The following is a 17225-nucleotide window of genomic DNA, read 5'->3' on the forward strand; positions in this document are numbered from 1 at the left end:
TTGTCGTCTATACAAAACTCACATCGTTGGCCATATTACATGGAATCCAACAAATAGGGGAAAGCCTGTTAATTTGGACCATTTCGGTTAAACGCGGTTTAAATATTTATTTTTCAGATTCTTACAAACGTCTATTGTATGAAATGAAAGAATAATTATTAGAGTTTGTATTTATGAGGCAAATTATTATAGACATCTAAATATATCAACAAAATGTGAGATCCGAGTTTGGTTCCAATTTAGCCGACTAGTTCTGTAATTTGGACCACGGGGTCGCTAAATTGAAATTCAATAGGCTCTGAGGTAAAACAAATAAAAAATTATAATGAAACATCATATAACATGCTAATAAAAAAAAGGTCTTCACACAAGACAATTATTGCAAATGTCAGGATTTTGAATACATGGTTCTTGATTTCGATTATGTAACCGCGCACACTGTGTCCAATCAACTTGGGAGCTCTTAATTCTTTTGCATTTAGCACATTTATTACCCGTGTCATCTGATCTAAGCCTGCTACTGAACCGTTTAAGACCATTTGAACATTCATCCATTTCACACTCTTGGTCCATTTTAACCAACAATATGATTAGATATATTATAAAAACAAATCTAAGAAAATATAGCTTATAAATGCCGGCAATCGTTTCATGTAAGTCGATTGTAGCTAAATTACATTTCTATGCAGTAAATTACAAACAGGGATCTATGGAGTTTACATTAAAAATAACAAAAAAGACTTTTCTAACAAACACAGACGTTCAATATCACAACAAAAACAACATGGCTAATATGAAATGAAGTCAGACGCATATCGCTGGGTTATGCCAATAAAACAATTACAAAAATTCTTTTTGAGATATAAGGTCCAATTGTCAAATGATGGTCTAATTTAGTTGCTGGTCCAATATCCCTTATTGTCCCCTACTGTAAGGTTCATACTACCAATGAAAGGGCGTCGCAGAATAACATTCTCTAAGCCTTTAATGATATGTAGTTTACCCGCTTATTGCTATCAGTGTTATTGATATTTGAGTCTGAAACTGCATTTGTCTAATCAACGATCTTCAACTTGCTTCCGTCAGACCTCTTCACTGTATTCGAATATTAATAATATAATATTAATATAGTATAAATTAATAATATTAGGGGTTAAAGTATGAAATTGCCGTTTTATTGCAATAGGTTCTTTGAATTTTCATAGAATCTTCATGGTTTGAGGTTTTCGAATGAAACTTTTTTCAAATGGTTTCTGTGATTTTTTTTTTTAAATTTGAAACATTTGAATATCGACTTTCAATTGTTTTTGTTATTCAATTTAGACAAGAAAGATGGATACTGCGAAAATTCGAGTGATTTTTGAATACGAGTTCCGACGCGGAACTAACGCGGCAGAAACAGCCCGCAATATCAATGCTGCGTTTGGAGAGGGGTCTACTAATGAACGCACCGTGCGATTTTGGTTTAAACGCTTTCGTGATGGAAATTTCGACTTAAAGAACGAGCCACGAGGAAGACCGCCCACACAGGTGAATAACGATGAATTAAGAGAGATAGTGGAAGCCGATCCTAGTCAAACTACCCAGGAATTAGCGGCATGGTTTAACGTTACCTTACCCACAATATTGACTCACTTGCGTCAAATCAATAAAATAAAAAAATACGAAAAATGGGTGCCTCATGATTTGACTGATCTGCAGAAAGAAACGCGTGTTGAAACTTGTGTTGCCTTGTTGAACCGGTACAGAAATGAAGGAATATTGGATCGAATTGTAACATGTGATGAAAAGTGGATTCTTTATGATAACCGGAAAAGAAAAATGCAATGGCTGACCCCAGGTCAAATGCCACAACAGTGTCCTAAAGCAAAACTTACCAATAAAAAGGTAATGGTAACTGTTTGGTGGTCTCAGCATGGTGTTATTCACTATAGTTTTCTCCGATCTGGTCAAGCAATAACGGCAGATGTCTATTGTGCCGAACTCCGAACCATGTTGACAAAACTAGCAGTAAAACAGCCCCGACTCATGAATCGATCTTCACCATTATTGCTCCACGACAACGCGAGACCTCACACAGCACGAGAAACCATTTTGACCCTTCAGGAACTGCAGTTAGAAACCATTCGTCATCCTCCGTATTCACCAGACCTTGCTCCAACGGACTACCATTTTTTTCGTGATTTGGACAATTATCTACGTGACAAGAAGTTTTCTTCCCAGGAGGCAGTACAAAATGCTTTCACACAGTTTGTGCAGTCTAGATCGTCGGAGTTCTATCGCAAAGGCATTAATAACCTTCCCATTAGATGGCAGCAATGTATAGATAATAATGGCAACTATTTTGATTAAATAAATTTGTTAAAAATTTAAAAAATAAACAATTTAGATTTTCAGTTCAAATCGGCAATTTCATACTTTAACCCCTATTATTAACACTGTTTTTGATTAAACTAATAAAAACGTTACTCTTATTATCTCCCGCGTCTTGACCAGCATGACGACCTTGACATAAATAAATATTCAGATAGTACTTCCAACATACTTGAATGTCAAACAGCAAAGCATTACAGAACTGGTTTGTCAGCCTTTACGATTAAATAGTGTAGTCTAGTGAAATTCAATCGCATACCGACTTCGTCCTATCACGCGGAGTTGCTCGCCGCTTAAAAGGAACATAAATAAGAAGTTGCGCCATTAAAAGAATAACACGCCGCGAACGGCGCCGCGCTTGGCTACTATCAGACATAAAAATGGTATGCGTCAATGAAAATATACTCTACATTGCCATTCGGGGTTTAAATGTTGCCATGAAAGAGTTAAACTGATTTAGGATATTGTTATGTTTTGCTTAACAAATTCTGTTGCAATGGGCGAGATATTTGCTCTTGGCGAATATTTTTGAAAGCTAAGTAAAGAATTAGTTGAAGTCAAAATGTGCGTTAAACCGCCTTACTTTAATGTTCGGGCAATTCGGCAAATGAGCGTATAAAATGAACAATATTAAAAATTTTGCAGTAAGATGCACCTAATAATAATATGTGTAACACGAGCGGGAAGCGGGGAAGGACCGTCACCGGCACCTATGCCTGCCGCCAGGCAAGCCGAAAGCGGGTGTATGCGCTATTTATTATTCCCGCCATCAAAGGTGGTGAGAGCCATTATGAAGCTTAAATGGGTACGAAACCAAGTCGAAAGGTTGCCGCGGACCAGTATCTTGGCTTTCCAAGTCACTGTATCTCACTTCTTGTGATTTCTTTTTGTGGGGCGAAATTAAACGTTGTGTTTTATTATAGGAGTGGCGAAAATTAAGAGTCGGACGGGCAGCGTAACGGCTTTTATTGAAATAAGCGCAGACAGTGAAAAAATATTCCTACACTAAAGACAGAGCACCTCTTATACAGACAATAAAATCAACCCTTTCCCTTAAACTAAACAGTGCTACAATTTTACAATTATTGTTGTTACTATTATCGTTACAACATTATTATATTTACTATATTCATCGATCAATATTAATTATTAACAATCATAAATAACGAAACCTAGTCGTCACTATATTATTTACAAAGCAACGCCATCTAGTAGCAGGGTGATGTATTTAATTACACTGTTTTAACGGCCTGCCATAGTTGTAGGGACGGTGTAGGTAGATGGGGCCGCTAACAGTTTATTAGCTGACGAGTTAGACAGACAGGTGAAAAAGACCGGAAATATAGAAAAAACTTATGCGGTATTTACTAAAGCCAACACAGCTACATCAGAGTAGCCGTTGCATGACTGCTGTGCGGCCGCTGCCTGCGGCGCGATGGCACCGGGTTCGGTATTTTTGGAAAATATTTGAGACTTCATAACTTATTTGTTTATTAACCAGAAGATGATTTTGTTATTTTTGTTATAGACCAAGGTGCCCTAGAATATCTAGGGTCTTTTCATCAATTATGTTTGCACGCCTACGCGATATTTATAGTGTAATGTATTAAAAAACATAGTACACAAGTTTAGTGTATGCTAGTCAATAAACAATACTCAGTCATAACGTCATTTTATTTTGTTACTATCAATTTACATACTACCTGCAATTCCACAGATAAATGAGTTTTAATAATTATGTCAGCTGATAACTGACATCCACCTGTGACCCGTGACATCTGGTTAGGCGCCGTGGCAACACGTGGCAAGTAGTGGACTATCAGTGGTGAACGTCACGACCCCAATATAGCCTGTCGATAAGCGGCTGCAGGTACGCGATAAGTGAGTCGATAAAATTGTTAATGCCCAAATGTAGAGCTACTTGTTACGAGAGTCTGGTCTAACTAGCCCACTAGTTAGACCAGACCTACCTACCTACCGGTGTGAAGATGTTGCACAAAATAAATGAATATCAGTAACGAAGAAACTTTATTTTAATTGGAAAAGAAGTGCGATACATTCACATGCGCGATGTTTAAACGAAATTCTTTTTTGTTTCTGTCCACGCATGTTGGGTCAGGCAAGCCAGATCCCATTTCTAATTTATACTTCAGTTACATATTGTAAAAATATTTACGTTCTGTTATTAAAACACATTATTGTTTATTCAAGAGGAAATAGAAAATAGAGATATCCTGGCTGACACACCCATTTTACGGACGTGTGTGGTGCGGGACAACGCCGGCTCCGGCGCCGGCAGCGACCTTGACAGTAAAATCTTTCCAAATACACCTATAAAATATATACAACATATGTATGCAAATAATGATTTACGTCAGAAGTCGGTTATCAAAACAGGTGTGTGTTCTGAAACTTGGAAATTTGGGTGGTAGTTATATTTACTGTGCTTCCTTGGGGTGTGCTAAAATATTTTAAATATACTATGTACAGTTTACAAAAGGCAAATTAAAAAAATTGGAAGCGCCACTCAAGCAGCAGCGGACAAAATAAATATTAAAAAAACTCGATAACATTATCACAAGACAAGTTCTCGAACGCAATTCCAATGTTAATCAAACACAACTCAACACCGGCCAGTTGCCCTGCGCGCGCGCCGGCGTCGATCGTATCAAGTTAAATTAAGAATACAACATGGCGGCGCGGTCGGTCCTCTCCATTCAATACCTCACATTTTCAAAAAGAGCTTATAGCTCGAAAGTAGACAAGAATGTCGCCTTCCTCGGCCTCGGAAACATGGGCAAATACATGGCGGCCAACTTAGTTAAACAGGCAAGTATTTATAAATGTGTATGTCAACGCCGGTTAGTGGATATAATGTTTTGAATGTTTCCACGGTCAGTGTTCCACGATAAATTTGACGACTTTATTTCGTTCGCATAGGGTTGAATCCCCGAGTATGCATGAGATAGTAATAAGTTTGTTTTTTACTATAAGGTATATTATGAACATCAATGGGCCTGAGAGTCCGGAGGTGAGACTTTAAACCTTAAAATGTTCAGAGTTGACACTTTTACACAAGGCAAATAAATAATGAAAGATCTAATATTAACAATAAAGTTACGAGTAAAGTACTGCATGTTTTCTGAGAACACAAATAGTTTAGTAATAGTTTACTATAAAAAGAGTGAAAATTGAACGTTGTACCAATGTCTAATGTAATTTAACAATACAGTAAAGTAATTTAAAGTAAACTAATGCAATATAATGTAATGTTAAATTTATTAATGGGTGTATACCTACATAAAGAAACATTTTATTTACTTATAATTAGTACATAGATGAATAACTGACCAACTACATAATTTGATATCAAAACATCGATCACATCCGCCCGCGTCACTTTCGAGTCAACACGCTAATCTCAATGCGCTGCCAGGCGCTGCCCTTCACCTCGCGATGTTGATGTCGATTCTTTATTGCTTTTCCTTTAACTGTATTTAAATTATTCAATTAGTAATGCATTTGTTGTCAATAAACACGCAACTAAAAATGCAAAGTAATAAACAAAGCAAATTAAACACATTTTTAATTAATTGACCTAATTACGTATGTTATATTTGTTATGATATACTTAACTCCAGAGATAATATAAAATATCTCTCGCTAATGTGAAGGAAATCAATTACCACGAGGTGAAATTTGCATTTGGACATGCTCGTTTCAGTAGGATGATTCCTAGTAGGCTTATAAATTGAGGAAAACATGCGAGTTCCCCAAACCGAAACTAGGTCCACGCGGCGGCCGTTTGACGGGTTCATGATGATAAGGCTTGAGCCAGCTGATGCGCGGAGACCAACGCGGCTGAATTGTGTGAAGTGTAATGCTCTCGTCGATGTGGTGGCCGTTGTATTGTGCACAGCCATATACTTATTTACTTCACTAATCTACATAGATTGAATGAATATATTCATCTATTTCGAAAAACAATATTCTGTGAATTCTTCACAAGTAACTATCAATTTCGATTCTGTTGCATTTGGATAATATCTATATCATTCCATTTTGGTCCGTTTCCTCGGGATCTTGCACCAAACCTAACCGAAATAATACTTTCAATAGCTTCTAATGTGAGTGTCGTCCGCGCAAGTATACGCCAAGGCCGCGGCCGACGTCTATATCATAGCAATTCATATTTTCTAACCCTAACGTGTGATATGTTCTAGTTTCATTCAATCACCACTTTTTAAAAGATTATAGATTGACCTCCTAACGAAATAAATGGTTATCTTTTATATTTTATGACAGTGATACCCGATCTGACTGAATAGTTTGACCGATAGCCGAAGATAATGACCGGCGTTGACCGATTGACCGACGAAGTCGATCTCTGTCTGCACTGTTCTTTATCACTCTTTCGTACAAGTTGTGTAATGAAACGAGTCAACCGATGTGTATCGATTTGTCATATTATAATTGTGCCACGAGTACCTACTCGTACATCAATATAAACAATGTCATTCGCGTAGAGAAGAAACTTGAATCGGCCCTTGAGATTTCGTGGCACTCTGCGCTGAATTTTGTTAAAGCATATTTTGTAAAAAATACGGGGCAAGACATTTGACTAAAAGAATTACATGAATATTCTTATATTGGGAGAGCTCCAGGAGGGGCGGAGCGGAGGGTGGTGCAATTTCTACGCGAAGCATTTTAAGTACTTAAGAAAAAATCTCGCCGAAAAGCCGTTTAATGTTTCTTTTACCGAATTTAAAATTAAAATCCTTTCAATTGATGCAAAGATTATGCTAAATTATGTAGATGGAAGCTTCGGCGTGAAACATTTTAAGGTCGAGGGGCCTCAATGAAATACACGTTACTCCATTTTCATTAGGATTGTGGCTAATTTCACAAAATTTGGAACACATTTTCTCGAGTCAAATACAAGTTTTATGTTGGCAACTCTGTATTAGCTTTTCACTTTGAACGACATTGATAAAATGTTTTCAGACACAAGTTGTCAGGGATTAACGATTGTTAGCAACTCTTGTAAAAGTAATTTGTGTACTAAATTATCAACATTATACTTAGAATATTTATGCTCGCTGCTTAGAATACAATGATATTATAATTATTAGAATACATCTAATAGCATTGACCTATAGCCACATTTCTACAATGGTAACTTATCGAACCATTACTCCCAAGGGACACGGCGTCGTGCACACCAGTCGAATGACGAGTAAGTAGCGCGTTGGGTAGTAGTACTTTCTAAAACTCTAATTTTCTTAAGCTCAATTTCATATGCAAGATTCTCTCACGATCCGCGGGGCGTTGAGGAAGGACTCTAGAAAGGATTTACTCTGGATTTATGTTTTGTGAACAGGGTTTTGTAGTGCGCGGTTACGATCCGTCGGCGGCGGCGTTGGCTGAGGCGGCTAAGACCGGCGTGACGGGTGCCAGCTCGATCGCTGCAGCTGTGGACGGCGTCGACGCCGTAGTCTCCATCCTGCCCAGCAACAAGGTCGTACTCGACGCGTATCTAGGCAAGGACGGCGTAGTCGCACGTGTGAGTCCACCACCCTACCTCTATATTCTTAGTGCATCAAAGTTTTAGAACCTCTTTAACGGTGAACTTTAAACAGAACAAAAATGACTGTCGTGCACCTGCAAGTCAAAGTCAACTCAAGACGCTCTGAATGCGAGGAAATTAATATCAAAAGTCTTTCTTAGGACTTAAATGATGACAAAATAGAGTTAAAACTGCAGTAGGTACCCAGACGATCTAATAGCTGTTACACAGATAGACTAATCAACGCCGTTTAGTTTATTTATAGCGTCAGTTGGAATACCCGTGTATGAACGTTGCAGGCTCCGAAAGGCGCTCTGCTCATTGACTCTTCTACGGTGGACCCCAACGTGCCGAAGGAGATCGAGCCGGTCGCCATCAAAAACGGTGTCGGCTTCATTGATGCGCCCGTTTCGGGAGGTGAGAAACTTACTAGCTTGTAGTCTTTTATGGTGCTAATGGAGCTGATGAGAGTGAACAAAACATGAACTTTTAAACAAATAAACTTATTATTAAATCAAAAACAAGCACACTAAGTTCAACATATACCTACATCGGATTCCACTCCAGGGTACAATAGAAAATTGTTGCAAGAAATTTGTAATTTCCGAGGCCGGTTCAGGGGCGTGTGTCGATAAAAAAGTGATAAAAAGAACTCTGAAATGAAAATTAATAAAACTAATTTTACGTAACAAGGCTTGAGCATGTCACGAGTTGTGCAATAAGATACCATTTATCCACTGATAAGAATAAATCACATGGTTATACTTACTTTTAGATTTGTAACAAATTATATAACATTTGATGAAAAATAAAACATAGACTAAGGATTCATCTACTAACTTCATCGCGATAGTAAGCGCCATATATATTTCAACCACGCTTACAAAAATAATGGACGCAATAATGATATCAAAATGTTTAAAAAATAAAATCATTCACAGCTACTTTTCGCGTTGCCGTAAAATCCAAAAGATGTAACTGTAGAATTGTCTATAATTTTTTTAAAGATACCAGCTGACGCGCTACGGTATAAACAAGTCGTGCCCCTGGTGGTGAGTGACATGCCTGTTTATGGACAGGCATAGTAGTTGCAGTGCCACTCAGAACTATCCACGGCAAAGAGCTGAGGTGCACTGTTACTGCGCCCGTCACTCAGAGACATGAGTTGATAAGTCCCGTGTGCTGTAACCTCACCAGCACCCCTATCTTTCAAAACTGGAACGCAGTAATGCTCGCGTTACTGCTTGGCGGTAGAAATAGGCAAGGTGTCAGCACCACCCTGGACGAATCTTCCACAAGTAGCTCTACTGCAACTAACGCTACATATGAACATCGAAATCATTTCAGTGCACCTGCCAACCCGGGTGTAGTAAATACAGAAAAACCTGCAACGTAGATTATCATTACGGCTAACAAGAAGCTCCAATTGACTAAATAATAATTTTTAGTCTGATTAACAATTGAACGCTCACAATGGCACAGTTGTCACTACGACTAAATTTCTTTTAAAGGGTTCCTTGGCAAATATTTGTAAACTCTATCTACGCCGTGTGGTTAATTACTAGAAACGTGATATTTTTCTAACAACAAAGATTTAGTAACAAAATCCAACAGGTAGGTCTATTACGTAAAGAGGATATTATCACAGCAAATAATACGAGTGAAAAACAAGTGTGTTATCTTTAAAGTGATAAGATGTATTTGCCGTTCGTAATCGCACACGACACGCGGTTCACAAATATCATACACATAATTGGAAAATTTTAAGTACAAAATACCGCTGTGATAGATTGAGAGCGGTGATAGTCCAATGGGAGACGGTGACTCATTGACAGGTCGAAGGTTTGGCAGGAGCCGATAAAAGAATTCGAACCTACGACTTTGCTTTACTTTTTGAAGTTAAATTCGAACCTGCGGCTTTAACTTTTAAGTTAAGTACAATTGCGAATATTTTATTAAATACATCACCTCTTGTTAACGTTGAACCATGTGAAGTCTCCAATCCTTGAAATAATAAAATAAAACCGCCACCGGGCGTGGCGTCTTTTACTCGCTTGACTAGTATAATAATGCCATACAATTTCCAATTTTCGGGTAACCAGGGAATGATTAACAGAATAAAGAAATGATTTAGACACCAAAATTTGGAAACCAGAACCGTTTAGAAAATATCATTTCCAGTATTGATCCCACGACAATCGGGATCACTACGCGCTTTGGAAGATCTTCCACCGTGCAAGTAAAGAACAACAGAGTGCTCATAAGCGCCCTTAGAGTAACTAAGCTGGAGCTATGTGGATCTCGTTAGTCAGACGAGCAGTCCAGTATATTTTGCGTCAACATCATACCGATGTTCAAAATTAAAGTTAACATAGAAATGTACCTAATATGCCACGTCCGCATATTTCAGGTACGATGGGGGCCCAAAATGCGACACTCGCGTTCATGGCGGGCGGCAGTAAAGAGAATTTCGAGCGATCCCTGCCCATGCTGAAGGCCATGGGCGCCAAACACTTCCACTGCGGCCAGAGCGGTGCTGGCCAGGTCGCCAAGCTCACCAACAACATGCTCATGGGCATCACCGGGATGGCCACTGCCGAGTGCATGAATATGGGTATCAAGTGGGTATTTTAATTTAATACAATATGCCTCAAAGGTATTGTTGCAGCTTTAGTTTGGTCACTGTATTTAAATTTGACCTTTCGTTTAATTCCGCCTTACCCTTTCCACAATCGAAGGACAAAACTGGGGGGAGGGGCACTCCTATGTTATGTACATCCCAAGGATTCGCACGAAGTGTTACGGTTCCACATTTATAAGGCGAACGGCTATGGAGTGGAATTTCGTGCCTGCAGACTTGTGCACTGAATTTGTGCTTGAATCAGTTCAGGCACAAGTTCAGTGCACAAGTCTGCAGGTTCAGACCTGAACGCTTCAGTTTGTATAACAACGTTTGATATAATTTCCAAGGATATAATCATTCACTATATATAATCAACAAAAGGTATAACAACAAATGGTATGTTTTCAATGTGTATAATGAACCTTCAGTACGACAAACATTAGACATAATGATTAAATGACATAATGAACAAGTGGTATAATATAAGTACTACCAGGATAATGTATTAAATAATATAACACAATATTTGGTTTTACGATCAATTGAAGCGCCCTATATTATGTCGATAACAAGTTTTTATTTCATTAAATGTACAATCGCAATATAAATTTGTTTTTGTATAGCTTTATATTTATTAAAACTTTAAGCAGAATATTTAATTGCGTAAAGAAGAAGAGAAATGCTTTTTTTGTTTACAACATAACCTAAACCACAGGAGGAGGTCCACCCAACTAGAAAATGCAAACAAATTCGGTTCATTCACCATTGCACCTAAACACCACTGGAGTTATGTTAATAATACATTAGACTCTGTGAATATTATGTCGGAAGTGTTTATATAAAATGAACATTATGCCATCGGTATATTAGATTGAAAATTTATATATCAATCGTCTGTTATACGTCTGTCAAACCCGCTGGACGAACATATAATGTGGGATAATCTAATTGTGTAGTGCTTGATACATTATTTTAATTGAGTGTAATTTTTGTATTTTTATTTTATTTAAGTTTATTTAATTGTTTTTGTTTGTTTGGTTAATGTAATGGAAGTGTGTGCTTATTAATTTGAAAATTTTTGTGTATGGATGTAATGTTTTGAAATAAATTATTTTAATTATTTTAAATTGTAATGTTCTCGCTCAAAAGTTCACAATTACGATTAAAAGTTTGTCTTAACAGTTAAGATATTACATTCGGTTACGGCCATATAGTCACATTATATTCTTGATTTAGCGAATAAGTATATTTCTTGGAATTGTGCATGTCGGTATCAGAATATGGTAACCGTACTTAACTAATCGAAAAAAGGTTGTCCTAACGTTTTTGGCATAAGGTTGATATTTGAAGTGACATTATACTGGATGAATGATTTTCTCAATTTTAAATAAGTTCGCCTGTTCCGTAATATTTAACAAATGACTCTGAAGCTACAAATTTAGAGATTAGGAAAAAAGTGGTGATGACAATAATTGCCCAAAAAGTATCGATTGCAGCGATATGGCGTTGTCTCTTTCCAGAATGGGTCTCGACCCGCAAGTCCTTTTGGATGTGCTAAACAACTCATCGGCACGTTCGTGGTCCACTGAGGTGTACTGCCCCGTGCCCGGCCTCGTCCCCACCGCGCCCTCCAGCAGAAACTATGATGGCGGCTTCAAGAACGAGCTGATGGTTAAGGTAATTTGTCACTTTTAATTTAAGATTTCTGATCTTCTAGTTTAATTTTGTAAAAAGTGTAAACATGTATCTATTGCTAAGAATCTGCTTTTTTGCATATTGTCGTTTCTAGGCGAGTCTTTACAGGGCTATGGATTTACGTTGCTTCGCAAAGCTTTTTGTTTCTTGACCATTAGAATTGTATACGATACATCGCTTTTGCGTTTATATTTGAGCAAGGTGCGTGATTTTTGAGCACACAATTTGTTTTTGTAGGATCTGGAGCTGGCGAGCGGCATGGCTCTAGGCATTCGCTCTCCCATTCCTCTGGGTGCGGTGGCGACGCAGCTCTACCGCATCGCGCAGTCTCGCGGCTACGGCCAGAAGGACTTCTCCTTCATCTTCCAGCTGCTCCAGGAAGAGAGCAAGCAATAAATGTCTGAAAACTTCGCTATTTCTTTTTAATTCTTTCTTTACATGTTGTCTAGTACACATTTCGCGCTAAAATGTTTCTGATGTTAGTGGTAAAACGTTTGGTGTCAGTTAAAAATAACGGTAAAGGGTACCGTTTTACTATGAAAAGGAATCGCTTTCACAGCGTTAGAAATGAATAACATGAAATTGAATACAACCAAAATTTAAACAATATGTCGAATGCCGCAGACCAGTACGATTCAAACTTGGTAATAAGTTTGGTTCACGTTTCCATTGCGTTCATATCATGCTAACCGGTTGGTCTGCGATGCTAACAGAGTTTTAGTCTGAGTCAGCAAAATTTTTATCACAGAGAACGCGTTATAAACGTTTTTTTTACTGTTTAGTAGTGATTGTTCCTCTAAAGATAGTTTGAATAAAAATGTCTCCACCTGTGTGTCGAACCGAAATGCGCCCTCGGTGACAAATAAAGTTGAAAATGGTCTGCCCTGTGTTCGCAAACGCTATAATAGTGATGAAATATGAAAAAGGCGGTCAGAACGAGTGAGGTAACATAAAAATTTCCGCAAAAAGTTCTAAAAAATAGAAATGAAGACAAACATCTTCTGCGCCGTCGAAAGGCCAACTCATGCGTACGACCAACGTAACTCCCAAAATCCAAAAAAGGATACTCCGCAAATGTTTGCCGGAGGAAAGTCAAAAAAGCTCGCAAAAAGACTCCCACGTATGCGCCTGGCTTTCATTTATTATCCGGCCACATTAACGTAAGAACTCCTTTGTGTCGTGAAAAATATGATTATGACGCAGTCCGACCCTCCTATTGTCCTTTATTCGATTTTTTCTCGAAAAAGCCCAATATGGCGGGCGTTTTTTCATCCGGTCTTGGAGAAAATTAAAAGGCTGACTTGTCCTGCATTCATTGCGTATGCTTAGTTGTAGTAGAAGTTTATTGGGCCATTTGCCAGCCTAGGTCTAATTAACTTTGCAGTCTCGGTCTTTGAATTTGCAAGGCTTTAAAAGATCTTATTAAATAAGCCTTAAACTTAAAACAAAGATTTGCAAAAAGTGCATAGGAAAATTTGTAAAGTCTGGTGGTTCGTTCTGTAGCTCAGTTGGGAAAGCGTCAGGCACGTTATACTGAAGGCGCTGGTGCGAATCCAGCCGGATTGAACAATTTTTTCTTAGTAATCGATTTTTGTATTAATAATTGTAACACATTCGTAGAGTAACATCACAAAAAATAATTGAAATCGTGGAAGTAAAACATCGTGATTTTTCAATAAACTTAATATGACTACTACTTACTACACTACAGCATTTCAGGTGTACACATTTTCAAACTTTCTCTACGCGTAAATAAACTGTATCGCCTAAATTCAGAAAGCATTCTCGTCACGACCGATCGTTACTTGTCGACAGTGACTTCCAATTTCTGGCGTCCCAAACATTCCACCATATCTTTCTGCATCTGTTTACAGGACACTCTGCTGTACAGCAAAAGGAATAGAATTGAAATTTTAATGCTTATGAAAGAAATGTAGAGCCTTTAGTTATGTAAATAGAAAGACCGTAACGTGAAAATTTTAAATTTAGTGTTTAAGTTAAATTTTATTCCATTTTTTGTTGGCCAGTCGCCAAATTGTCGTAAATGACAACTGTCTAGATATGAAACCTTTTGAGTTTATGTATCCCAATATATTTTCTTTCAGCGGATATCAGAAGCCTTTAATTGCACTGGGTGTCTTTATTATACGTGCAACTAAATGATTAGAGGCAAGCAACAGGGGTCACATAATAACTCTTTAACCATTACACACAAACAATACATTACTTAGTAATTAATTACAGCTTATATCACAGTGATTATTTCTCGAGTTATGTTATTATGTTGCATGTAATCTTCACTCGTGAAGTCCTTCAGCCACTCGAAGTCGTTGCCCTGCGCGTGCGCAGTCATTGGACAGAATTGACTCACTAGTCTCGCGTACCGTGACGTATTCAGGATTTTTTTATCTTTGGGAATATTTCTCAATAGAGGGAACAAATAGGCATGGTGTTGCTCAAGTTCGCCAGTTTCGAGAAAATAGGACCAGTCGTCCCACTCCGGCGGGTACAACTCTTCTTGGCGGTATATTTTTAACCCTGAAACACAAGAGTTTGTTTAGTTAGACTGTGACCTTGGCTATGTCGAGGTCCTTCGAAGAAATTATTTCTTCAATTGACGCATTCCAAAGTTCAAAAGAGTAATGGTAAAAGTAGGTTGTTAGTTTTTCGTTTTATTATATTATAAGCCAGTTACCTAAAAACAAATTCACACTATTCATTGTTTGCTGAAAGAAAAAGAGCTGCGAAATAAATTGATTGAATGCCATGATTAATTGTATCGAGTCAATTGTACCTCTGCAGTTTTTGGAGGTCATGATGGGAGTGTAAGAGGTCTTGCAGAATTTCTTCATGGCTTTCTCGAGGAGATCACTAAAGCTTAAACGACCATACTTCCGACTCGGTTTTTTGTCCCATTGTAACGTGCGCTGGTAGAATTTCAATATTTCCCTAAAATTGAAATACTAGAATTTATTGTTTGAAAAATACACAAACTAACGAAATAATTTATACGCATGATATTAATATAATCGCAAGGCAAACGTATAAATGATATGAATGTACATATATATAAAAGTATAACGCAATGATATTTTATAAATGTTGCATTTATATGTCGTCAATAGAGGCATTGCCTGTTCTTAAAATGAGGTATTTACTTAGACATTATGTGGAAAAACACATGTCCGATGGCGTCATTCAACAGTCCCAATGGTTCTATCGCAAACGAATAGCGACTCTTTCGCACAATCCAGTTATTTGAGTACTTGGCGAGTGGACCAATCACAATCATGTTCTTGTCCAAGTATATGCCGCCATATTTGTTGAGTATCCAATATTTTACAATATCCAAGGTACCTGTTTTTAATATTCTTCTGTATCGTATCGACTTTTGGTTCAGAATGAATTTGAGGTCGGAACTTTTGGCGAAGTTTTCTAGGTTGATTCTGACAAATTTGACATTGGGGAATTGTGTTTGTATTGCTACAAGCTTTCTGACATTAAAGGCTGGGCCGATGAAGAGCACGTTGACCTGCATTTCAGGGTTGGCGAGTGCCGCGGCCTCGACGGCGCACGCGAAGCGCGCCGTGAACTCCCCGCACTCTTTCTCGACGAAAAATATATTGCGCGCCAGCGGATTCACTCGCGTTTCTATTTTAGGTAAAAGGTCGTAATGTCTTTTTAAAAAACATGGACTGTGCCGAAGTTTATTGATTCGACGCACAAGGACCGGTCTGTTGAAGTAAAAATATGAAAATGTAACAATTACTATTATAGCAATTAACACAAATTTTACTTTCTTTTTTGGCACTTTCGCTTCCATGTCCTTGGTGATTGTTGACATGCTTCACCAATAGTATAATAATATTCAGACGCGGACTTAACGATTTAAAAGTACACGATCATTTATAAGATACTCATGTAAACAATGTTATTGAACAAAACGCTGCGCCGCATGTTGTGGGTTTATAGCATATTAGATTAGATCTTTAATTAAAAGCAATAGTAAAACTTTATAAACACAAACGTATGAAGTAATACAAATGCATTTAACAATGTGAGAAACTACAAAAACTTTAAAATGAAATCTCATGTCATATACGTGCAAGTTTTTTTATACTAAGCTTGCCGTTTACCTTCGGTGTAACCAATTTGTGTTAGTTCTGTTGAGCTTTATATCAATCACTGACTTTATCTCGACTGAACTATTGTGATGTTGTCTATGGTGGTTGTATTGCAGGCACGTCTAAGAGGTTAATACAACGTGTACAAAACGCATGCACTTTTGCTTCCGGGTGCCTCCTAGATCCCATAGCAGTCCGTATTTGAATGCTGCAAACTTGTTAAACAAGACAGCTCCTCATCAGCTTCATCTTTCTGTGATGCTGTTCGGTGTAGTAGCTCAAGGATTTTCTGTTGGAAAATGCACCTAACATTTTCCGGCACTTATTTACTTATACTTTTGTTATACACACACATATCATCTATTGATTACATTTATGTTACAACAATAACATTTTTGTAATTATATTAGTTACTTATATCGCACTTGACTACTAACATAGTATTCAAAAATTGCGTTATATTATATTTTATCTCAATATGGCGATATATTAAAAATGTATCTCCAAAATTTTGCTATGTTTATGTGTCACTCATATACGATTTAATTTCAAAGTGACAGGACAACACTGCCGCTTTAAAACTAAATAGGTGATATTAATATAGCTTAAAAGCATTTTGAGATAATATTATGTTAGTTGTCATGTGCGATATGTATTTTCTTTCTCATATACCTTACTTATAAGTACTTGCAAACACATATAGAGGCTTATGTCTACTATATTTTACGTGTAATTTATTATTTTTATTAAGTAGGTATTATTGCGTACGTTGTTCCGTAAACCCATTTAAGGTCCTAACTGGAACAAAGTGCTGGGAACGTATTGAGTTTTCCAGGAAATACTG

At 37.5% G+C, this 17225-nt stretch overlaps 2 protein-coding genes across 2 annotated transcripts; one reads left to right on the forward strand and one right to left on the reverse strand.

The window, feature by feature from the left end:
• The first annotated feature begins 4999 nt into the window (after positions 1-4999).
• Positions 5000-12668, forward strand: LOC113233769 (3-hydroxyisobutyrate dehydrogenase, mitochondrial). The gene is made up of 6 exons (XM_026468960.1): positions 5000-5202; positions 7754-7936; positions 8239-8356; positions 10350-10560; positions 12083-12239; positions 12495-12668. Exons 1-6 carry the CDS (start codon positions 5065-5067, stop codon positions 12651-12653), a joined length of 966 nt encoding a protein of 321 aa, XP_026324745.1. The 5' UTR covers positions 5000-5064; the 3' UTR covers positions 12654-12668.
• A 1491-nt stretch (positions 12669-14159) lies between these two features.
• On the reverse strand, positions 14160-16410 carry LOC113233773 (lactosylceramide 4-alpha-galactosyltransferase-like). The gene is made up of 3 exons (XM_026468969.1): positions 15416-16410; positions 15052-15206; positions 14160-14795 (listed from the first exon to the last, which is right to left on the reverse strand). The coding sequence occupies exons 1-3, from the start codon at positions 16099-16101 to the stop codon at positions 14503-14505; spliced, it is 1134 nt and encodes a 377-aa protein (XP_026324754.1). The 5' UTR covers positions 16102-16410; the 3' UTR covers positions 14160-14502.
• Between the last annotated feature and the right edge of the window lie 815 nt (positions 16411-17225).

The sequence above is a fragment of the Hyposmocoma kahamanoa genome, unplaced genomic scaffold (assembly GCF_003589595.1).
Source record: "Hyposmocoma kahamanoa isolate Upper Pololo Valley unplaced genomic scaffold, ASM358959v1 80, whole genome shotgun sequence".
NCBI classification, from domain to species: Eukaryota; Metazoa; Arthropoda; class Insecta; order Lepidoptera; family Cosmopterigidae; genus Hyposmocoma; species Hyposmocoma kahamanoa.